The 25,558-nt window shown below is 32.5% G+C and overlaps 2 protein-coding genes across 2 annotated transcripts; one reads left to right on the forward strand and one right to left on the reverse strand.

The window, feature by feature from the left end:
* Window positions 1-4,566: 4,566 nt before the first annotated feature.
* On the reverse strand, window positions 4,567-25,558 carry LOC115879330 (glucose dehydrogenase [FAD, quinone]-like). Its single transcript, XM_030896104.1, has 7 exons — window positions 25,361-25,558; window positions 24,067-24,375; window positions 20,957-21,163; window positions 18,643-19,032; window positions 17,497-17,709; window positions 15,310-15,512; window positions 4,567-4,950 (listed from the first exon to the last, which is right to left on the reverse strand). The coding sequence occupies exons 1-7, from the start codon at window positions 25,533-25,535 to the stop codon at window positions 4,600-4,602; spliced, it is 1,848 nt and encodes a 615-aa protein (XP_030751964.1). The 5' UTR covers window positions 25,536-25,558; the 3' UTR covers window positions 4,567-4,599.
* LOC115879331 lies at window positions 8,355-10,143 on the forward strand. The gene has a single exon (XM_030896105.1). The coding sequence runs from the start codon at window positions 8,659-8,661 to the stop codon at window positions 9,883-9,885; it is 1,227 nt and encodes a 408-aa protein (XP_030751965.1). The 5' UTR covers window positions 8,355-8,658; the 3' UTR covers window positions 9,886-10,143.

Here is a 25,558-nt window from a genome sequence, read left to right on the forward strand (position 1 = left end):
TAATAATTATTTACACACACTTCCCTTTAATTCATAACGCTTACGGCACTATGCAATAAGATATGAACACACATGCTAAACACATTTTTGCATAAACTTATACCAGAGATATGGATTAAAGTCTATATATCTAACTTATACATACATTTTGCGAGATATTTTGAGGTTATGAGTAGGGGTGAGCCACAAAGCCTTGAGTATCGATATTTTTATCGATATATCAAATAAAGGTCCATTTTCACTCACATGAAATTTGTGCAAATCGGCTTGTGAAAATCGGCTTGTGCAAACTTTATTTAATAAATTCATTGAGAAAAACGGATGTGCACAAGCTAATTCACATACGTGAAAACCAAGTAACGATATATTCGTCCACAAATATCGATATAGCTATCGATATAACAGATACCGCTATATCTCTTTATGAATACTTCATATCGGAAATATCTATATCTATCTATATTCTCAATATCGATATTCGATCCTATTTGATTTCGTACAGGGTGGTTGTAAAATATTGAACAAATATCAACATTTCGAGAACCACATTTTTTTTGGAAATCGCTCGGCCACATCAATTATTTTAATTTTTCCGGGGCAGATTATGCAAAAAATTAATATTATACAGGGTGTCTCAAAAATGCTTTGTCCAAAACAATTTCTTTTAATGGCAACCCTCGTGGCAACATAATTATTATTTTTCTGCATTTTTGAATTGCCCTTAAAATTCTGAATATTTTCCATGTAAGTGCTTACCCAAATCCAAGCTTTTTGGAGTTATTCTCATTTAAAAATTAAAAAGTGGAAAAAAATATTAGAAAAAAACCTTTTTTAAGAGGATACCTTATGGAAAATGTATTCAAAAGACAACCCACAAATTTGGATGACTTGAAACATCGCATTCGGCAAATTACGCCCCAAATAATTCGAAATACATACCCGGTAAATCCTCGGTACATCCCCTACATCCTCTAGTACATCCTCGGTACATCCCCTACATCCTATAGTACATCCTCGGTACATCCACTACATCCTCGGTACATCCACTACATCCTCGGTACATCCCCTGTAAATCCTCTCATGTGTACACCATAAATCCCCTAAGTGTTCACCCCTCGATTTACTCCTTCAAGGCGAGCTAACTCATTTTAATAGCAGTACTAGAAAGCAGGGGATTACGTCGTGCAATTAGGGATATTTGACGGTCTTGCACAGCAGTAGTAACTCTCTTTCTACCTCTTCCAGGCCGGCTTGTAACCTCGTTTGTCTCCCTGAATTTTTTTAATATTCGCGAAACATCGCTTTGGTCAACTCCTGCAATTTCAGCTATTGCAACTTGCCGGTAGCCCTGTTGAAACAGTGTTACTATTCTGACTCTATTAAACTGTGAAATAATGCTTCTAGGCATTTTAAGGCCAAAACAATGGTCAAGTTTCTTCTGAAACCCAAGGGACAACAAATCGAAATGTGCAAGAATTTGTAATAATATTGAGTCTGAACGATAAACATTGTTTACCATATCCATTTTAACAAAAAAAAAATTATTACAGATTATCAAATATATGTATAAAAAAGATTCTTTAAATCCCTTTCCGTATGTTTTTATTCGATATATGCAATAATTTTGGCCATGTGTGTCAGCAATAAGTACCTATAATTTATTCGCTCTGATTAGATAAGCAAAACGAACTTCTACAGGTTGAAATATATTTTCTATATTATTTTTTCTATATTTAAACGACATGTTTACAACCTGTGACTTAAGATCACTCACACTTATTAATCATTTTCTTTGTGTTATCTAAGATACTTAATCTTTTTTGATAAATATTGCAATATTTACCATTCTACTTTAAAAGGAGCGTACCTATTTGATACTTTCAAATATGCCTGTATTTTTATTACTCTACAAAAATGTAATTTTCATAATTATCATAGATTTTATTACAATTTGCAATCTATGTCCTTGTTAAAAACAAAAAGGTGTAAAAGTAAAATATTATTACTTTATGAATGTTATTTTAAAATTACTATAAATTATATTACAATTTGTATCTATACAGGGTGTCCCAAAAATAAGTGGAACTATTTTAAGGTGGTAGATCTCGATAAAAAACATATTTTCTCTTTATCGTTTTTCAAATAAGTCAAAAATAACGGAGTTATTTTACTTTGAAAATTACTTTTCAGACAAAGATTTTCCTCGATATTTAAATTTTTATGATTTTGCGTCAGTATATATCTTTTATTATTTTAAAAAATCTAGGGGTGGCTGTGTGATATACCTTTTGTTAATTTATCAAAAATTAAAGATTGTAGAGTACAATACTCAACAGTAATAAAAAGATACACGTTTAAAACATATTTTAATTATTACAGAATTAAAACTAGATATAAACCTATAATTATGTGACAAAAAAAGCTAGACCTAATCAAATGCTCAAAATACTTCCTTTCCTGTTAACTGCATAAAATGATTGTCTTCCCAAAAGGATATTTTTATTTTAAAAGGCATATGTGGAGTTCTACCTCGAAAAGCAGCTACAATAATTTCTCTCATGTTGTCGACAATAGCTGCTCGAGTTTTGTAAACGCTGTCTTTAACATGTCCCCATAAAAAACCCAGACTACATAAAATCAGGAGCATTGAAGTATTCTATTAATTGAATGTAGTGAATGCAGTGTGCATTCACTACATTCAATTAATTTCACATTTAATTAATTTCACAATTTAATTAATTCACAAAATGATAACTAGTTGTTAAAGTTGGACTAATTAGACAATTATGTTGAAGTAACGTCAGACATATCACACCTAGATTTTATCAAATAATAAAGATCTTACATAGATCAACTGAAGTAAATGAAAATATCTAGGAAAATCTTTGTTTAAGGGGTAGGCAACCTTGATAGTATTTTGAAGAGACATGAATTCTCCATTGAATATCAGAATAATATACTGGGTGTTCCATTTAAAATAAAAGAGTAACATGCTTTTAAAGATGTGCAATGTTCAATATTAATTTTGTCTCACCCTGTATAACTTTTTGGAACAAAATTTAATTTGGTTTAAAGTACAATAGTTAATTTAACTACATATTAGGCTATACCGGGTAAATTCCAATTTAGGTAGCTTTTATTGTAATTTAAAAATTGTTCTTTATTTCTAGGTAATGTTAAATATGTCAAAAACCTTACATTTTAGTCATATACTTCTCTTATAAAACTCACCTTTATTTTTCTCCCAGAATCCAAAAATCAATTAATAAATAGGGTAATAATATATTATAATAAATATGTATAATAATAAATAATACAAAAAATCAATTAATAATATTATTACAAAAAACACAACTTTGATATGTAACTTTTTTTGGGGACACCCTGTAGAACTCAGAATATTTTTCAAAAGTGCTCTGAATTAACCTACATATCTTCACAAAATTTCATTTCAATACAAACTGTCGTTCTCGTTGGAACTTGGAACCTCCGCGGCGCACAGTGGGGTATTTGATACTGATAGTTGATCGAAATTTTTTTATGTAGACCTTATATAAATTATTGCTATTCTCAATTAAAAAGGAAATAATATGAACAAAATAAAGGATAATTCGTCGATTCTAAAAAAAGGAAGAAAAATCACTGTTCCAGTGTTTTCACGGTCAGTGTTAGTAGTAATATCGCAACTACGACTACTAATGCTACGACTGATCCGCGAGCAATGCCCATACCACTAAAGTCGCTACTAATGCCAAATTGTGCTATACTGCTAATGGCACTAATGCGATCGCTTTGTACACAACAATGCCATCGCGGTTTACACCTCGCATTAGTATATCACTGATTGGCAAATTAGAGGAAACGAAGAATGTTTTTCTCATTTTATCAGCAAAATCGCAAAAAGTCGCAGTATTTTATTTTACTGTATGAAAGCCCAATGTTTACTAAGTAAAACGTATATAGACAATATACTGAATTCTTCGAAATGCGCAACTAAATCTCTAAGTATAATAAAAATGTCACAAATTTAATCAAATTTTCTGAACGCCTAACTTTTAGTTGCAAAAAAAATCGTTAGTATAGAGAATATCAAAATAAATAATACCTTTTTGTAGAATACATATTTGCAGCTTGCTGAGATTGAGATTTTCAATCAAAACAATAATATAAACGTAAAAAGAGCACAAGAACAACAAGAATTTATAATTTTAAACATAAAATTTAGCCATTTACCTCTTATCTGTGAGAAGTAACAACTTTGACGTTTCGTTGAAACAAATGAATGCAACTAAACACACCCATAGCAACGCCATTCATGGCAGAGATGATTTAACTTATCATTTATCTTTTTTTGGAAAATCTTAAACACATTTGCTTTTTCGAATTTCGATCACCTTTTTCATGCTAATACCCCACCGTGCGGCGTATGAGAGGCGCCACCCTGTATAACTGAGCCACTATACCGCCCGTTATAGTAGCTCAGTAGACCCTTATATGGATGAAATAAGATCATGCACTAACAAAAAAAAACTTTATTAAAATAGTACCTTATATCTACTATATACAAAAACAAATCACAATAAAAAGAAATACGGTATGTTAAAACCCTTTCCAACTGTCCTTAATCATATCAGAAGCCTTTTCTCCAATCATAAATATAACAGCATTCGTATGTCCAGCCACAACATTGGGCATAATCGACCCATCAACTACCCGTAAGTTCTTCACACCGTACACCCTCAGTTGTTCATCTACTACAGCTGTCGGATCACCCATTGGACCCATTTTGCACGTGCCGACGTGGTGGCCCAAAGTGGTACTCACGTGACGAACCGCGCAGGCCCAGTACTCGTCAGATCCGAAACGCAGATGTTTGCAGCCTGGAAATGGGAACGGGTTGATTCTGGTGTTGTATCGCTGAAATCTGTTCGAATGGGCAATGGAAATGGCCTAGAAAAGAAAAGAAATGTTTTAGAATTATTGTGGCATTATTAATAACATAACCAAAGAAGATATCTGTCGACATAGATATCGGGCATGTAAAAAAAAGCCAAGTCTTGCAACACAATTCTTCCACTATAAAAAGTTGTGGGAGCTCGTGTAAAAGCAAGTCAGTTTATTTTATTTAGTCTCTCTTACAGCACCTATTCAACAATTTTGTTATAAATTGTTAGTATCAATATTAGTCATCTTTATTTCTACAGGGTGGTCCGAACTGTATTCCGGAAACTTCGGCAGCACATTCAGCAGATAAAAATAAGTAAAAAAGTTCGTATAAATGTATATCCTAAAATGCTTAGTTTCGGAGATACATTGTGTAGAATTTTCATTTTTATTTCGATTTTTTCCAAATAATTTCGAAGTAACGTCAATATTTGGATGAAAATTGGTATCTGGGAGTTTTTTGACATGAGAAATTTGATTTTAATGTCAATATGACTCCTACTTGTAGAGGGCGCCACTTACATATTTTTAACTTGAAGTTTGAAGACTAATAACTTTTCGTCCGTACCTGTATAAAACTACAGAGTAAAAAAAGTACATTTATGACGTTTTTTACGTGAAAAAGGTCTCTTGGTAAAAATCGCTACGAATAATGGTTTTCGAGATATTTGGAATCGAAGTTATCAATACCTGTCATCAGTGACATAAATTAAACATATATTGACTAAAGCTTGATTTTCATGCATCCGTTGTCCGACGATACGATGATACGATATTAATTTTATTGGTTGAATTTAAAGGCTTCAATTGGTTAACCGTTTCTAACCAATCGAAGTCTTTAAATTCAACCAATAAAATTAATATCGGACCATCGTATCAACGGATAATGGACGCATGAAAATCAAGCTTAAATAGTTATTAGACTGAAATTATAAATTTGAAATGGTTTTGTGTCAAATGTTCAATAGAAAGTGTTTTATCATCATTTTTTGCAGAAAAAATTACAATTTAAAAAACATAAAAATTTCCTTAATTTATTATTTCAGTGAAATAACTACCTACTCAATGTGTTTATTTTTCATCAATAATGATATGTATTGTCTATTTCCATTCTAAATATCTTAAGAAAGGTTGCTCGTAGCGATTTTTACAAAGAGATATTTTTTACGTAAAAAGTCCCAGAAATGTATCTTTTTTCACTCGGGAGTTTTATACAGATCACAACACATGTAGGTAGCGCCCTCTACTAGTAGGAGTCATATTGACACCAAAATCAAATTTCTCATGTCAAAAAACTCCCAGACACCAATTTTCATCCAAATATTGACGTTACTTCAGAACAATTCAATTATTTAGAAAAAATCGATATAAAAATAAAACTTCTACACCCTGTATCTCTGAAAATAAGCATACATTTATACGAACTTTTTTACTTATTTTAATCTGCAGAATACGCTGCCGAAGTTTCCGGAATACAGTTCGGACCACCCTGTATAATAATTATAATGACTTGGCCTATCTAACCTAACCTAACTTTTTATAGTGGAAGAATTGTGTTGCAAGACTTGGTATTTTTTACATTCTGTACATGTTTTTAATGAGATTACATTTTCGGTGTGTTTAACAGGGGTTTCATTTATGAATTGAGATACAACAATGCGCTTTTCGCATCACTGTTATATTTTTTATCAAACTAAAGATGCTACAAACAGATTTGACCTAGCCCTCTTAGTTTTTGAAATACAGGGCGAATTTGAAAATGTTTATTTGATAAAAATGTTGTTTGATAATTAAAATACAAAGGGGGTAGTAAAATGCAACACTTTAAAATTCGTCCACTATTTCATGAACAAAGAAGATCTCTACTCATAAACGAGAAATCTCATAAAACACTCGAGAATGGGACACCCTGTACACTGCATTTAATAGAAAATTTCGTTTTAAAAAAGTTTGTTTTGGTATACAGGGTGCTACTAATTCGAGATACGAGCATTGGTATCTCAGTAACCGTAATAGATACGAACATGGTTAAATTGGGGCAAAGTTGCGCTTTGGGATGTTCACCAAGACTCCATCAAATTTTTTTTAAAATTTCAAGGATTGCTAAGTTTTTTGGAAAAAACGGATTTTTTGAAAATAAATTTTATTTTTTCCTATCGTTACTTTTTGGAAAATCAAGAAACGAATTGCACATTCTCATAGCTACTTTATTAGGGCTATCTGATAGTATTTTTAAATTAGCTGATAATTTGTGAGATACAGAGGCCAACTTAATTTTTTTAAATACGGACCTGCAATTTTTATTTCAGGTTTTGAAAGAACTCGGTCTCCTAAGTACAAGATATGCCACACAATACTTTTTTGTTTCGGACGTTCGAACACAATTTATTTAATTTTAATTATTTTGGGGGCATTACTTGATCTCAACATTTACAATAAAGAGTACCAAATGCATTCGGAAGTATAAGTTCTATATATCTGTTCAAAGAGCTATAAATAATAAAATTGAACGAAAAATAAATTTGTTCAATAGAGAAGGTGGTAACCCTTTCGAACCTGTAGAGCAATAGAAACTAGTTTGTAGAAGTTGATTTATTTATAATAACTATGATTAATATAATGCATATTATTAGATCGTACACTGAGATTTCAAACTCACAATAAAAAAAATGAAATATAATATCTTTAAATTGCTGACCTGGATATTATTTATTTGAATCTTTTAATTGGCTCGATTTTACTAATTCAATGTTAATTAGCGCTGATCAATATTGTTGCGATGAATATAATCAGGTTAAATAATTTTAAAAGACCAGAGTCGGATTTGAAATTATTTTAAATAATAATTAAATAGATTTGTCGTTGTTAGGGTACCCAAAAGAAACAAAAAATATAAACTATGGCATATCATTTTACTCGAAAGACCGAGTTCTTTCAAAACCTGCAATAAAAAATGCAGGTACGTATTTAAAAATAAATTAAGTTGGCCTTTGTATCTCACAAACTATTAGCAAATTTGGAAATCCAAAAATACTCTCAGATAGCCCTAATAAAGTGGCTATGAGCAAGTGCAATTAGTTTTTTGATTTTCTAAAAAGTTACGACAGGAAAAAATAAAATTGATTTTCAAAAAAATCCGTCTTTTTTTTCAAAAAACTAGCAACCCTTGAAAGTTTTAAAACTTTTTTGAAGGCATCTTGGTGAAGGCGGAACTTTGCCCCAATTTAACCATCCTTGTATCAATTACGGTTTCCGAGATACCGATGCTCGTACGTCAAATTGATAGCACCCTGTATACCTCTAATAATTATTTATTCTAATTATTAAACTGCTTTAAGCAATAACGACTAAAAATGCATGGAGGCCATCATTTCCAGTTTTAAAGAAATTCTTGACCTATAACTGATCCAACCTCTTGACAACCTTGCATTTCGCAAGTGAAATTCTCATCAGCCGCATTACTATGACATTTACTAAAGCGCGAATTCTTTAAATCTTTGAATCCATCGAAATATTATTCATCTTTCAACAGAAATAGGTTGTTGGTATTGATGAAACTCGTTACCAAGCCGTTGTCAAGGTACACACTGACATAATGTCGCTTAACCTATATACCTATCGATCTTACTGGCAGTATTTTTAAACACGACCTTTATTTTACACCAAAATTATCAGAATGTGAGTCGAAATTGAACGAAAACTTCAAAAAAAATCATGCCGACCAAAAGTTTTCTGGTTAAAGCCGAACTAACCATACATAAACTCTCTTGTCCCGGAGTTTGGCTGTGTTCCAATGGAAAAATCTCCTTGCAACTAGGGATGCTGGACTCTAACATCCAGACAGAAGCTTATAAACCAATATTCCCCATGTTATTCGACGAAAAATTCATCTTTTACAAAACATTTCTGAAAGAAAGAAGATTAGGTGAGTTACAACGAAGCCTCTACCGAGAAAAATTCCTCGTCGAGATGATTCAGTGGAAAAATTGTGATGAAGGTGTGGTCCTTGCCAATTACAAGACTTCCTTAGATGAATTGCTTTATCCCAGTTCATTCAGAAAGACAGAATTAACGGGAAATAACGTGGATGTACTCATGGAACCGACTAAACTCTTTCCAGGGACCATCGCGCCAAAACTCCAACTCAAAACCAAGACTACCATTGAAGAAACTTACTCAGAGGTTAATCCTAAGATATTTCCTAAACCTACGATGGGTCATCACCAAAAATATCATTGCAATGGTCAAATATCAGCTAGGAAACTTCATCCGAAGAAAGTGTGTCATACTGTGGGCTACAGCAAGGCTCTGCAAAGATGTCCTAAAACTAACAAAGATAAGAGACCTATTTTTATGTACAGAAGACCAGAAGATGATTTAATTCTTCGAACAAACCCGAATAAGGTGATTAAAGATGACATGATTATGACAAATAGAGACTTAAAAAGCTTGAGAAAGAAGAAAGAGAATGTTTGTATGTACCAGTGTTCGGAAAATGGAGATACTTGTTACTGTAACAAGTCAGTGCCTATGTCTCAAGAACCTAGCACTAAAACCAGTTTTGTTAAAACTGTTCAGCCAAACAAAATTCGAAGATCTTCACAAACTTATCCATGTGATTCACAGTACGAGTCATGTTTATGTACTATTTGTGAAAAATACGAATGTACGTTTTTTGAAAAAAATAATCTCCAAAAGGATATGGTTTCAGAAAGTACTCAAGAAGATGATAATTTGTGTCCGCACTGTAGAGAATACAGCTCGAGGAACTACCAGTGCTATGAATCGGATAACGCATCTGAAAAAAAGGTGTGTTTTTGTTTGCCGAAAAAGAAGACAGCCAAACTGGCTAGGAAGTTACAAAATAAGATTAGAAATACTGTTCAAAACGGTGCTAGTTCTTTAGAAAATTGTTTAAGAGATTGCGAGGTGAGCGATTAGAATAATATTAGAAAAAAGGTTTGTTAAAGTTTATTGAAGCACAACCTAGTAACACGAATATTAACTAACAGTTATTTTTGACTTTATACATATTCATCATATTATACAGTGTTGTAATATACAAAGTTATGCAAATGTATGTAATATACAGAAAATATATTTAATATACAGATACACCTTTCGCATCAAGAACCATAATAATATTTCTGATTTAAATTAGGTGCATAAGAATTTCATAAATAACCGAAAATATTTAGTTTTTAATTTATTGACACTAAAACTCTAAAACTAAAAATAGAAGTTTCACAGAAATAAATTTATGTCAAAAAAATCTTCTTTTTTATCGAAGGAATAGTTAGATAAAAATTTTAGTTCATAATATATTAAATAAATGTTCATATTTAAAAATATAATAAACATTACTAAAAATATAATGCCATAAAATTATAAATAAATGTTTAAATAGATCGTTATAAGGTATATTGTTTTTTAGAATATACATATATTTTATTAACTTGTTATTGTTGAACTTCTTATACAGGGTGTCCCAGGCTGAGCGTGCATTAGAAGTTTCTAGAGAACCACGAACCACAATATCTAGATCGGAGATTTTTTGCACATTATTGTTTTACCACGAGATCTATCGATTAACAATATTTTCCGAGATATTTTCAATATGGCAGCACTTCCGGAAATACCGAAAGTTAACAGCAACTTTTTTATTTTAAATAGGTGCCCCCATTTTTTATTACATACTTAAATTCTCTATAAAATTCTATGAATATTGATGTTAAACACTGTATATCTAACTTGAACCGTTTTTGAGAAAAAAATATTTAAAATTTTTGGACAAAAAAAGTTACCTGTCAAAAAAATTTGTATAGCCTAAAATTCAAATTTACTGATCACTAGCTACTGTGATATAAAGAGAAAACATGCAACCAAAGAATATACCTAGCTAGAAAAAGAATACTCTGCCATACTGAAAAATGGTCCTACAGAAGTGGTGCCATCTATTGAGTAAGGCTTGTTTTAAATGGATCGAAGCGCGGGATTTTTAAATGAGCGTATTTATTGAATTTTACTCTAAAATAATTAAATTTGATTATTAAATCATATTTTTTACACAAATTCAACAATACTAATAACAAGTATCGTTGTGATGTGTAAAAAATAAGATTTAACAGTATAATTTATACAATTATTAAATAAAATTAAGGCCAAACATGTGTAAATATTATTTATTAATTAAAGTTTTTATTTATAAGTCAAACATTTAAAAATCCTTTATTATAATAAAACAAGACCAACGTAATACGCCCAAAGTTTTGTAAATGGAGTAAATATAAATAGGTACTTAAATGATGGCAAAAATAAAAGACTTACATTATATTTTTAGGGCCACAAACAAAAGGAATTGTCTAATTAAAACACATATAACAAATTATAGTTTGAAAAACGTTTTGATAATCATTTGCATATCATTTGATAAAATTATGATTGGCGCTATGACAACGACAATATTTTTTGAGAATTTGACAATAGTATGACAATGGCCGTTGGAAACTATAGAAACTACAAAAAATTCTGATTTAACGCCATCTGGCAATAACTAGTAGCAACTTCTTAATCTAAAAATTAATTGCACTACCACCTAGCGCCTGAGGCTGGAACTATTTTATTTGAAATTTCCGTGGAAACGGTGGAACCGCGTTTGCTATTTCACTTTCCCGCCCCTGCATGCAACTATCTCATAGATAAATGCAACAAGTTTAAATTGGAAAGCCCGTAAAAATTTTAGGTCGCGAAATTATTTTGGGTCGCGACCGTTATACGCGATCTGGCGCTGCTATAGCGGTCGCTAAGAACAACGGCAAACAAAAACAGAAATAATTTTCTCTTGTCAAAGTCAGAATCTTCAAAAATCATAATAATCTTTCAAAATCTAAACCGCTCTCATTAAAGAAATTCCGAAAAGTGTTTATAGCGTCCATTTTCAAAGTAATAATTGCTATCTTGTGAGTTTAATTCAAGTTTTATTTACTCCAACCGGTGATAATTGTGAAAAAGTGGCATTAAAAACTTAAAAAGCTGTGCTGTGAACTGTGAACTGCAAAAACCATCGTCGATCGTGGCATAACATCGGTTTCCAATGTTTCATAGGTATTTCGTACATGCGTCCTTATATAAAATAAAGTTTCTTGTATGCAACACACTGTCTTTTATTTATAAAATTAAACGAAAATAATAATAAAATTGAATAAACAATATTTGGCGATATAATTCCGGAAAAAGCCGAACCGCTCCGAAATTTTCAAAAGTTTTGGGTCGCGACCGTTGCAAGAATAGCGCCAAATAGTGTTTACATTGTCCTTATGGGCACTTTCCAATATTTATCTATGAACCATATTGGCGCTATTCTTGCAACGGTCGCGACCCAAAACTTTTGAAAATTTCGGAGCGGTTCGGCTTTTTCCGGAATTATATCGCCAAATATTGTTTATTCAATTTTATTATTATTTTCGTTTAATTTTATAAATAAAAGACAGTGTGTTGCATACAAGAAACTTTATTTTATATAAGGACGCATGTATGAAATACCTATGAAACATTGGAAACCGATGTTATGCCACGATCGACGATGGTTTTTGCAGTTCACAGTTCACAGCACAGCTTTTTAAGTTTTTAATGCCACTTTTTCACAATTATCACCGGTTGGAGTAAATAAAACTTGAATTAAACTCACAAGATAGCAATTATTACTTTGAAAATGGACGCTATAAACACTTTTCGGAATTTCTTTAATGAGAGCGGTTTAGATTTTGAAAGATTATTATGATTTTTGAAGATTCTTACTTTGACAAGAGAAAATTATTTCTGTTTTTGTTTGCCGTTGTTCTTAGCGACCGCTATAGCAGCGCCAGATCGCGTATAACGGTCGCGACCCAAAATAATTTCGCGACCCAAAATTTTTACGGGCTTTCCAATCTAAACTTGTTGCATTTATCTATGTCTATGAACTATCTATTTCAAAAATTAAATTCTTCAAATGTCATATAATAATGGCGGTAGCTGTCATGAGATTAAGCGATTAAAAAATTATCATAAATCATTTTTTTTCAAATGGAAACCAAACCAAACCCACTTTTTATATTTTACTAATGAAAAGGTTTTCCAATTCGTTATTTTTTAACTATAATGTTCCTATACCTAAAATAAATCGTTTTTAAGTTATTTAAGTTTTAGTTTGAAAACGTATATTTTTTTTTTATATTATCTAGCTTTCTTTGACATTAAGTGTGACATCAGTCAGACAATAATTTATTTTTATCTGTCAGAAAACGATTTAATTGAATGTCCTATATTATAAATACTGCCTGTACTGTACCTACTGCATTTTCGCTCTTTAGTGATATCTAATAGTTGAACGTTTATTAATTATTAATAATATACCGTATGATCGAAAAGAAAACAGCGCAAAATTGCCTTGGAAATGATCGATAACATACTGCTTTTTGAACAAAGTGTCATAATATGACATGGCCAGATCTATTGTTTTACATCACTTGACGTCTAAAGTCACAGGCTACTAGTTAAAATCAAGAAAAATATACGCTTTAAAACTAAGTTTTGAATAACTTAAAAACGACTTATTTTAGGTATAGGAACATGTATAGTCAAAAAGTAACGAATTGAAAAGCCTTTTCACAGCCATTCAAGGGGGGCCATTTGAAAAAAATGATTTATGATAATTTTTTAATCGCTCAATTCCATGACAAATGCGGCCATTATTATATGACATTCGAACAATTTAATTTTTGAAATTGGGAGTCACATTTGTAACACAGTGGCTGTGGTAATCACTAAATTTGACCTTTAGACTATTCACATATTTTTGACAGGCAGTTTTTTTGTCCAAAAATTTTAAATATTTTTTTTTCTCAAAAACGGTTAATGTTAGTTATAGAGTGTTTAAAATCAAAATTCATAACATTTTACAAAGAATTTAAGTATGTAATAAAAAATGGGGACACCCATTTAAAATAAGAAAGTTGCTGTCAACTTTCGGTATTTCCGGAAGTGCCGCCATATTGAAAATATTTTTAATCGATAGATCCCGTTGTGAAACAGTGATGTGCAAAAAATCTCCGATCTAGATATTGTAGTTCTCTAGAAACTTCTAATGCACGCTCAGCCTGGGACACCCTATATACCACACTATATACACTTTTGACTTTATTTTAACAAACTAAACTTAATGGTAATTATTAGTACATAATATTATTGTATGTCATCTTCAGAACAAATTATTTTAATCAAAAATAAATATTTCACTATAAAACATGAGTTTATCATCATATTTAGGGCAAATCATGTAAATCAATAGTGTGAATAAAATATATTACAATAAAACCCGAGTTTAATTTTATGCAATATTTTGTTTAGTTTTAAGAATGTGACCATAAATTCACCTTTTTCAAAACTTTTTCGAAATTAAGAAGATCTATCTCACCTAATGATCTCACCTAATACCAAGAAGCCTCTAACGACAAAAAATCGTCGTTGAGATGATTCACTAGAAAAATTGTGATAAAGATTTGGTTCTTACCAATTTACAAACTTCCTTAGACGAATTACTTTATCCTAGTTCATTCAGAAAGTCAGATTTAGCAGGAAATAACGTGGATGTACTCATGGAACTCACTAAACTCTTTCCAAGTACCATCGCGCCAAAACTCGAGCTCATAACTAAGACTACCATTGAGGAAACTTACTCAGAGGTAAATCCTAAGATATTTACTAAGCCTTCAATGAGCTATCACCAAAGATATCATTGCAATAGTCAAATATCAGCTAGAAAACTTCATCCAAAGAAAGTGTGTCATACTGTCGCATATAGTAAGGCCCAGGAAAGATATCGTAAGGCTTTTGATGTTGAATGGCTTTACAGGATGTCCCAATATGTTGGACAGAAATGAATATACTTTGATTAGGTATTAGGTGTGTAAAATACAATCAATATTTTTTGGGTAAAAAATCCAGATCTATATTTAAAAATGTAAAGTTAATGATGGTATCTCAGAAATGAAACATCAGATCTGGTATTTAACTGTATTGTGATGATGCAGTGACATTTATTTTAAAATATCTTTTCAAACATACACAGCAAACATTCATAAATGGACGTAAATATCTTCAGAATTATTCGGATAATTTTAACTTGCAAAACTTTGGCATAATTTGACCTTCAAGGAGACCCTTTTAGTCACCTAAGAATTTGGGTCACCCTGTACAAGCGTCAACAGCAAACTGATTTGGTTCCATGCCAGATTGGCCCTAAATCTTTGGTATAATTGCATAGGTCATGACATTTTTATTTTGGCAAAATTAATTTCAACGAAAATAAATTCACCAAATATTTACCATTTTAATTCCTTCAACCATCGTTGCCAAGTCTTCCTCTTCGGAGAAATAATTTGGCTCGATAACAGGCCAATGGAGAGGGTTTGAGTCTTTTAAAGACACTCGGCCTCTGCTTTTTGGTCTCAGCAATACGGGGGCAATGCTGAAAGACGGTCTGCCGATCAGTGGGGCATAGACTGAGTCGAAGAATTTTTGAGGTATACCTAAATAAATTTATATAGATGTTATTAAAATTAAATACAAAATATTTTTATTAAATTTGCATTATTTGCGGTAATTCACAGAAATATTTTCAAAAATTACTGTAATAATCCATCAAGTCTTATATGTAAAGGGTGACCAAATTCGAACCTCATCAATGGTACGAGGCATGTTTTTTAAGTAAGTACCGTTTTGCGATTCCGCCGCCTCAGCGCTACGGTCGGCGTTCCGCGCATGCGCGCTAGTTACCTACATCTCTTGTCTATGCACAGACGCCAGTACAGTCTGATTCTTCATTGTATACGTTGTTTATTGAGTGTTTAAGATGCCTCCGACAATCGTGAGCCCCGCCGATTGTGAAGTACGGGCTGTCATACGATTTCTTAGTGCTAAAGGCGTAAAACCGATCGATATTCATCGTGAGATCTGTGAAGTTTACGGACAAAACATTATGAGTGATGGAATGGTAAGGAAATGGGTGAGAGCATTTAAAGATGGCCGCACAAATGTGCATGATGAAGAACGGAGTCCTTCGGTCGTTAATGAAGATTTGGTGCAGAAAGTGGACGAAAAAGTGAAAGAAAACAGACGCTTTACAATTTCATCATTGTGCGACTACTTTCCTCAATGTTCTCGTAGTGTTTTGTATCGCATTGTGACCGAGAACTTGAATTACCGGAAATTGTGTTCACGTTGGGTTCCGAAAATGTTGACGGATTTGCACAAAACCCAACGTTTAGGGAGTGCATTGACTTTCCTTGAGCAGTACCACAATGAAGGTGAAGATTTTTTAGACAAAATTGTTACTGGTGATGAAACATGGGTGGCCTACGTCACACCAGAATCGAAACAACAGTCCATGGAATGACGACATTCATCATCACCCAAAACAGTGAAGTTTAAGCAAACAATTTCTGCCCGGAAGATCATGTGCACAGTTTTTTGGGACAGAAAAGGAGTATTGCTAGTGGAGTTTCTGCCTCGTAATGAGACAATCAATGCAGCATCTCATTGTGAGACATTGAACAATCTGCGCCGTGCAATCCAAAACAAAAGACTTGGCAAGTTGAGTAAGGGTATTGTTTTGCTGCATGACAATGCCCATCCACATGTGGCTAATCGGACCAAAGATCTCATCAAATCTTTTAAATGGAAAACTCTAGATCATCCTCCATACAGCCCTGATCTGGCGCCCAGTTACTACCATTTATTCCTGCACTTGAAGAAACACCTGGGCGGTCAGCGTCTTCAAGACGATAACGAAGTCAAAACAGTTGTGATACAGTGGTTAACCAGTCAGGCGGCAGAATTTTATGAGGAGGGTGTTGAAAAACTGGTGCCACGTTATGACAAGTGCCTCAATATTCACGGAAATTATGTAGAAAAGTAGATTAAGGTACAGGCTTTCATGTAAAAATAAAATTATTGCGATATCTTTGCACGTTTTTTTTTTAATTCCAAAACGGTACTTACTTAAAAAACATGCCTCGTATCTCGGAGACTACAAGAGATACGAAGCCAGTAAACGAAGGTAAAGTTGTGCAATTTGATGCTAAATTGAAATACAACTTTAAAAGTTTAAAAATTCGGAATACTTTCGAAGATTTTTCCAAGAGTTCATTTTTATTTTATTTTTAAATACATATAAAGCAAAATAGATTGCACATTGTCATTGATACTTTTTTTGCTCTAAAAGATGGTGTTATCAGGTTTTCAAACTGACGATTTGTCTTTGAACTGCCATCATCAACTTTTTTTTAATACGACCAAGAAATACGAACTTTTAAGCTCCCAAGACCAATAATGTATGCCATAATTTGATCAGCATCAAATTGTGCAACTTGTTTCTGAGATGCCAATGACGTGGCTCGAATTTGGGACATCCAGTTTATAATCAAAAAATGGTATCTTTGCTTTGATTATTTCTGTGAGAGCAAACAGTATAGAACACAGAAATAACAAATTTTAATAGAATTATAATAATACCTAATAAAGCTCTAAAACCACCAATAACATCGCCATTAAGTCCACCAGCTCCTAAAACCAACTCCATATCTGGATAATCATCATTAGACTTGGAAGCATACTTCGTTTTCACAAAAGCCAAAGCTTCTGCACCACCCGGTATAGTGTATGGACCTTTTCCTCTGGCAATAAAATTATAAATATCTATTGGATTCTGGACAGTTAAATCTGAAACTAAATTACAGATCTTTTGTCAATCTAGATTGTTTTCTTTATAACTAAACTTAAATTTTTTTGATCATTCTGAAGGAATCATCCAAAGTGATAAATGTAGATTGTCTCTGATTTTTGTTTGATCGAAAGTGTACAGGGTGTCCCGTTTTGGTTGAAATCATACGGTATCTCCGTTATTATAGTGAAGCTAGAAGTTTGCGGTTTGCACAAACCTGGCCCAGTTTTTGTTAAACGGAAGATGCCGTAAACACATTTTTCATAGGCCTCTTCGTTTATGAGCTACAGGGTCTATTTGAAATTTTATTTTCAAACAGACAATTTTATTATTGTGAAAGGTATCGAGAAGGTGAAAACAGTTTATTGTAGAACTTCAACCAACGGTATAATTTTGCGTAGAACACAGTGACGTAGTTTGTTATTCTACGAAAAGAGTATTTTGAAGATATGAACTAAAGTTAGTTTTTTTTATATCATATGATCTGGCTTACTTACATCGTAAGCTTCTTAAAAAGATATATCACTCTGTATTTATTTATATTTGGTTGATTGTTTCACTCTTAATTATTCTTTTAGAATCTACAGGGTGTCCCATTTTGGTTGAAATCATATAGTATCTCCATTATTAGTAAAGATAAGAGTTCTACAATAAACAGTGTCCACCTTCTCGATACCTTTCATAATAACCGAGATACCTTTCATAATAACCGAGATACGGGGTCCATAATTGCAAAATTTTAAAAAAGACTCTGTAGCTCAGAAATGAAGAGGGCTACGAAAATTTTGTTTACAGCATCTTCCATTTGACAAAAAAGTGGGACGGGTTGGTGCAAACCGCACCCTTCTATCTTCACGAATAACGGAGATACCGTATGATTTCAACTAAAATGCGACACCCTGTACATCAAAAGTGACACAGTTTAAACCCCGCTTTACCTGTAACACTCTCGTTTACTAAGAATGCTATAGTTGACATCGCCATATGATCTTGATAGTTATATCCTACAGGTAAATCGGAAATAACTTCCATTCCTAAACCCTCCAGATGACTCCTTGGTCCAACTCCAGACAACATTAATAACTGAGCACTGTTTATCGTGCCAGCGCTTAGAATAACTTCTTTTCTGGCTCTCACTGTGTATTTTTGTTTGTTTTTGATGAACTCCACGCCATAAGCTTGTTTAGTTTGGTGGTCGATCAAGATTTTCGTTACTCGGCTTTGAGGAGATATTTTGAGGTTTGATCTGTGCGCTACTGGTTTTAAGAAGGCTTTAGAGGCACTGCATCGGAGACCTTTTTTCATTGTAGCTTGGACTCTTGAAAAGCCTTTAATGAAATTATTTATTAGAAAAAAATGGAGATGCTGAAGAAAATATTAATTGACAATATTCAATAATTAGATATTATTATTCTTTTCTTGATTCAGTTTTGCCAAGAAGAAAACTTTAGGATAACTAATACATGGTTCTGCCTGCATCCAAGAAGACTGTACACATGGAGATCACCACAGGACGGAACGGAAAATGTTGATTGATTTCAATCAGATTGATTTTATTTTGATAAATGCAAGATATCATTCGTTTGTGACAAGAGTTGCAACTTACCCTGGAGCAGATATACCATCAGACCATGTTCCAGTGGTCATGAATTTGAAACTCAAACTTCAGACAATACAGAGAAAAATTGAAATAATAGATGCATCGAAATTTTATATTGGTATCAATGAGCACATGTAAAGACACAAAGCTTCAGAACTGACGATATCCATATACGTAGGGGAGTAAGACAAGGTTGTGTACTCTCTCCACTTTTATTCAATATGTACTCGGAGGAGATCTTCAGTGAGGCTTTTGAGGACTCGGAGCAGGGAATAAAGGTTAATGGAATCCCAATATCAAACCTAAGATACGCAGATGACTCCGTGTTGCTAGCAAACAATATGAATGAGTTACAAGACATGTGTACCCGCCTAAATATAGCTAGCAACAGATATGGATTAAACATCAACGCTAATAAAACCAAATTCATGATCATTAGCCGTGACAAACTAAGGTATGCGAACTCAACCCTCAGCATAGGAAATCAGCTTATAGAACGGGTGGAAAAATATCAGTATCTTGGCTGTTGGCTGCATGCGGACTGGAATCCTGAACGAGAAATTAGAACCAGAATAAAAAAAGCGCGCGCAGCATTTCTTAAGTTCAAAAACGTACTAAACTGCAGAGACATCCAACTGCAGCTGCGTCTACGATATGCAACTACGTATGGTCCGTCCTGCTCTATGGGGTGGAAGCGTGGACCATGAAAACTAATACTATAAATAAATTAGAAGCCTTTGAGATGTGGACATACAGGCGTCTCTTGAAAATATCGTTGACCGATAGGATAACTAATGAAGAAGTACTCAATATGATGCAGAAGGAGAAAGAACTATTAAATATAATTAAAAAACGGAAGACCTCCTACTTAGGACACATAGTTCGAAATGAAAAATACAACATTCCGCAGCTCATACTTGAAGGAAAAATAGAAGGCAAGAGGGGAATAGGTAGAAAACAGCTGTCATGGGCGAGAAACATCAGACAGTGGACCGGTCTGAAGACTATAGGAGAGCTCATAAACACCGCAAGAGATAGAGACAGGTTTCAACATGTGGTCGCTAACATCCAGTGAATGGATAGGCATCTGAAGAAGAAGATTCTTTTTTTAGATTAAAAAAAGATTATTACTTTTCTTAGATTAAAAAAAGTAATTTTAAATGCATTGAATTTGCAAAAAAGGACACTGTCTCCTCAATGAACACCTCAGTAGATTGAAACTAAGAAGAAACGGCGAATGCAGATTCTGTGGGGAAGATGGTGAAACACCAGTACACCTCATCACTGAGTGCGCCGAGACGACAACCATTCGTGCCATGAATTTTGGTACGACTGATATTGGAGATGGAGAACTATCCTCTATAAAACCGTCCCAGATACTGGCTTTTGTCAAAGCCCTGGGACTGTATGATGAGTTATGATTCAAGAAAGGGGGACACAATGGATCTGTAAGGTCGAAGTGATTAACCCCCCTCCCACTCATTCTAAAATTCTAAAAATTCTAGATTAAAAAAAGATTATTACTTTTCTTAGATTAAAAAAAGTAATTTTAAATGCATTGAATTTGCAAAAAAAGTACAAATAGTCCTGAAACAAAAAAAGTGATAGGCATCACTACTTAAAACCGTATCTATGTTTATATAAATACATACCAAGACCATTTCTGCCATTTGGATCATTGTTAGGATATCCCATGTCCATTCCAGTTTCGATAAACAGTTTGACAAAAGGACTTTGATATCCTGGATGTTCTATATTTAAGTATCCAGATTTTCCATGAAACTCTCCAGCTATATCCTCGCATGACGAGCAGTTTTCTGATTTAATGAAGTAGGGTAAGACTTCTTCGTAACTCCATCCTTAAAAAGTACTACGACAATAACTTATATTTTCGTCTTGATTTAATAAAAGAAACATTAATAGAAATATATTTTTAACTCAATAATGCACTAAAAATACTTAAAAAAACAATTTTATAACTAAATATGATTCTCCAAATTTCAAGTCTCCCAAATACAGTGGTGTTAAATATTCATGGTTAAAGTCATGGTAAATGTCATCGATCGTCATTTCCAAGCATATGAGATTAGAATACCAATATTTATGGTTATTTCTACCCATGGATGGTAAATATTTTAAACATACATTGCTAGACTTACTGAATGACTGATGTTTTAAGTTTTAATATAACTTAATTCAGACATAGTAAATAACAAAGCATAAAACTGATTAGGCAATGTATAGAATAGGTTTTTCATTTAAAAATTGTTAAATTTATGTTTCATAATACATTCAGAGAAGTTCATAGTTTACGAGAGTACACTATGATCTTTCCTTAAAAGGCAAGTACCACTTCAAATTCCACTTTCTAGTGGTTGTATTATCCAAGAACATCATAAAGAGAATGGACAAATTCTAAATAATACAATAAAGTAACTTCCAAAATATGCACGCTATAATTTTTCTTTTTTTTCTTCTTTAGCTTAAAGCTCTTAAAAAATCTTAAAATTATTCAATAGTTAAAATAATTGTAACGTAAAATTACAAATACATAAATGAGTTCCATCTGTATATTGAATAAAAGTTCTATAAATCAGTGATGGCAAACCTTTTGAGCTCGTTGTGTCAAAATTTTGAAAAATCGAAACATAATTCTCGTAGCGTGTCACATTTCACAAAAATAAAAACTAAAAAAAATTGAAATTTGTAATTTTTGTAACTTAATTATTTATTTAAGGCCATTTAAAATACAAAAACCAAAATTATGAAACCAATGATTTACATTTAGATGCTTGTTTTACTAGTAGAACTTGTACATGCACGTCTCTCATTATTGACACGCATAACATAGGTTTGTCATCACTGTTCTAAGTACTAATCATTGCCTGGAAACTTATATGGTGAAATTTTGATAATATAATTTAGTACGCACTAAAAACATGGTATGTCGCTAGTGGTAGGAAAAATTATTTTTAGAGGTTATTAGTTTATTTGGTTGCCTGTGATATGCATATACAGGGTGTTTCCTAATTAATCTAAAAAATAAAAATCGTTAGAAAACGAATTAAGGCGGGCTCTTAATAAGAATATTTATTTTTTTCTCGACAACCGTTTGATGAACAAGAAAAACTCAAAAGATCAATTTTCTTGAAAAAGAATGGCCAGTCAAGAAAAAAATATATTTTCTTTAAAAAAGCAGTGGTGTACCATTTATGTTAAGCAAAAAAAAAATCGATTTTTTTAAATTTTAACATCCTGTAGATCAGAAAGGAAGTACTTTAGAACTAATGGTTATATAAAAATTGTTTTAAGAACACATGAGGAATCACACCATAATTTTTTTTAGACTAATTCGGAAACACCCTGTATATTGTCAACTTGACAACGACTGCTGATAAATCAAAAAATACCTTCTTAGCGAAAAAAGTCTGATTTTCGCAGGAAAAATTTTGATTTTTATTGAATTTGAGCCTGCGTTTGCAAATACTGGTTTGTTTTTTAATTTTCTATCTATCTAAATTTTAAATATCATAGTCAGAAATAGTTTTATTATTTATTAACTGTAAAAATGGTGTTTTCTTGTTGTGTTGCATCTTGCAAAGAAACTAACAAAAGTGCAAAAATGTACGTGTTTCCAAAAGACGATAAGGTATGTATCTTAGATAAAAGAAAAATATATGGTATGTATTCGTTGTTTGATTTTTTTTTTCGTTCGCTTTAAAATCTATAAATCTCAGTCTATTCATTAGACAGCAAGTCGACTTACGATCATTTACATGAAACTCTGTAAAATAAATAAAAAAATAAATTGTAAAATATATATATTCTTATGTTTTATTAAAGTTACTCTGATATACTAATATATTAGTGTAACTTTAAAAATAAATCGTTTGAATTTAAATATAAACATAAAAAACATTTACAGCAGAAAAGGCGAAGGCGCTGGGTTAAACGTAGTCTCCACTAAAAACACGGAGGGGCGCTTTGACCCAAAATTTTACTATTAAGTTTCATATCTATCTTAAAAGTAGATTATTTATTATTCTTTTATCTATGGTACTAATGTAGGAGCTTGGCATGAACTACTTATATATAAAATCCGTATATAAACAAGGATATAACTTATAATGATTTTAGTGTAAAGAAAAACTGAAACTAAATTTGGAGCTCTTATGACTTTTTGACAGTTTTTATAAACAATCAAAGTAGGTAGGATAATCAGGGATAGATTTAAATAAAATTTTAAAATGTCTATATTTAAACCAAATGTTTAACTGGGCTATGGAAAAATTACCGAAATAGACCAATTAAATGTGTCTTTTCTGAATATTGTAATAAAAATAACAATAAACCATCATCTGAAGAGTGTCGTGGTGCATCGGAACACGGAACATAGGAAATCCCATGCAGTGGCGGATACAGGAATTTATTTTAGGGGGGGGGCCAAATAAAAAGTAATGTAGAATATGCTATTCAGGGAGCCATTTTAAACCCAAAAGCCTAATTTTTAACCAAATTCATACATTTTAGGGGAGGCCCGGGCCCTATGGGCCCCCCTCTGTATCCGCCACTGATCCCATGTAAATTTTGAAAAGATCAAATATATCCCCAAATGATTTTATGCAAAAGTTGTATTAGACTTTTTTGGAGAGGCGTTAAAGTTGTACCTTTGCCGTAGGTACTTTGCGTTAAAATTGTCCCGTGTTCCGATTTCCCATGCATCACACGATAAACATTTAATAATAATAACTGTTATAATTACCTTTATTTCCCATGCTTTCCCAATCATCAAAATCCTTTTTATTGCCCCTGGTATACAGCAAAAAATTAATGATGCTTGTACCACCCAAGCCTTTTCCTCTGGCAATATTACACCTTCCATCAATAAGTCCAAGACACGCTGTTTTCAGTTTTTTGCTTTTGTATCCCCAGTTGTAACCCGTTATGGATAACAGAGAAGCTATTAAAGGGATATCTGTCAGGAAGATTTCATCTTTGCCGGCTTCCAGGATGAGAACAGACCAATCAGGATTTTCTGAGAGGCGGTTCGCAACCACAGATCCACCGGATCCTGGAAATGGAATAATAAATATGTGTTATTTCTAAATAAATATTCTCTATACAGGGTTTTATAAACAGCCCGTTAATTCAAAATATTTTATAATCTAATTTAAATATAAATCTAAAAATATTTTAGTACTTCCTGGCACGTCTCCTTTTTGCTGCCAAGGCTTTATTTATCTTAAGATCCGAACATGATCCGAACTGTGTGATTTGGCATGCAGATCACACAGTTGATGTGTATCAATCCTAGGTGTCAATAGATTTTTACACTCTTGACATTGTCAAAAATGACATTTGCAGATGTTAATTAAAATTGTTTCGATATTCATACAATTTTTTATAAATTGATGTTACTTAAGCTCCATGAACTTTATAATCATCTGCTGATGATACTAACATGGTTAGCGAAAGGCGCGCCCAGTGTAAAAGTAAAAGTGTTTTGATGTATTGTGGTGATTTAGTGTTTTATTTTGCTTTCAGCTAATACTGCTAAGACATATATTATGGAAGGTTCAGTGTCCAAGTTATTGGCCTATTTGAAAAAGATACGACTGGAGAATGTAACTTAGTTATAACGGAAATTAGAAGAGGACAACAATTTTTTCAGTAGAAGTTAATATTCTTAGAATTCTAGATGTTAATATTCTTAGAGTCCAATGACATCGTTGGCTTTGTCGAATAGTCATGTTCTTTGAAATTAGTAATCTCTCCAAACAATATAATGATTATACAAAAAATAGTTAAGCTTTTCTGATAAACTGATACAAATCTGTAAAATGTAACTAATTATATTTACTACCAAACGTAGGAGGCAATCGTGTAACAACAAAAATTGTAATGTAACTAAAAGTCGTTTAACTATTATTTCTTGGAAATATTAAATTATGCAGCTGGATTGCATATTTTTTTTTTAAATCAAGTATTTTTGTGCTTGTCTTTATCCATTTTAATGATGTAATACATTTAGATAAAATAAATAACATTATACATACCTGCACCAATAACAACAAAATCGTACTCATCCAAAAACTCATCGCTGTCGTTAATAACATTTTCACTGCCACTAAAAGACCGTCCAAAACCGTTCAAAAAATTGAAAAATTGTGCTTGACAAACCCCGAACGTGACCAAAATCAAGCAAAACCCGAAAAATGTCCTCAGTATCATCTTTTGCTTTAGCGCGAGACGCG

Source organism: Sitophilus oryzae, unplaced genomic scaffold (assembly GCF_002938485.1).
Source record: "Sitophilus oryzae breed Bouriz unplaced genomic scaffold, Soryzae_2.0 scaffold_1576_pilon_pilon, whole genome shotgun sequence".
NCBI classification, from domain to species: domain Eukaryota; kingdom Metazoa; phylum Arthropoda; class Insecta; order Coleoptera; family Curculionidae; genus Sitophilus; species Sitophilus oryzae.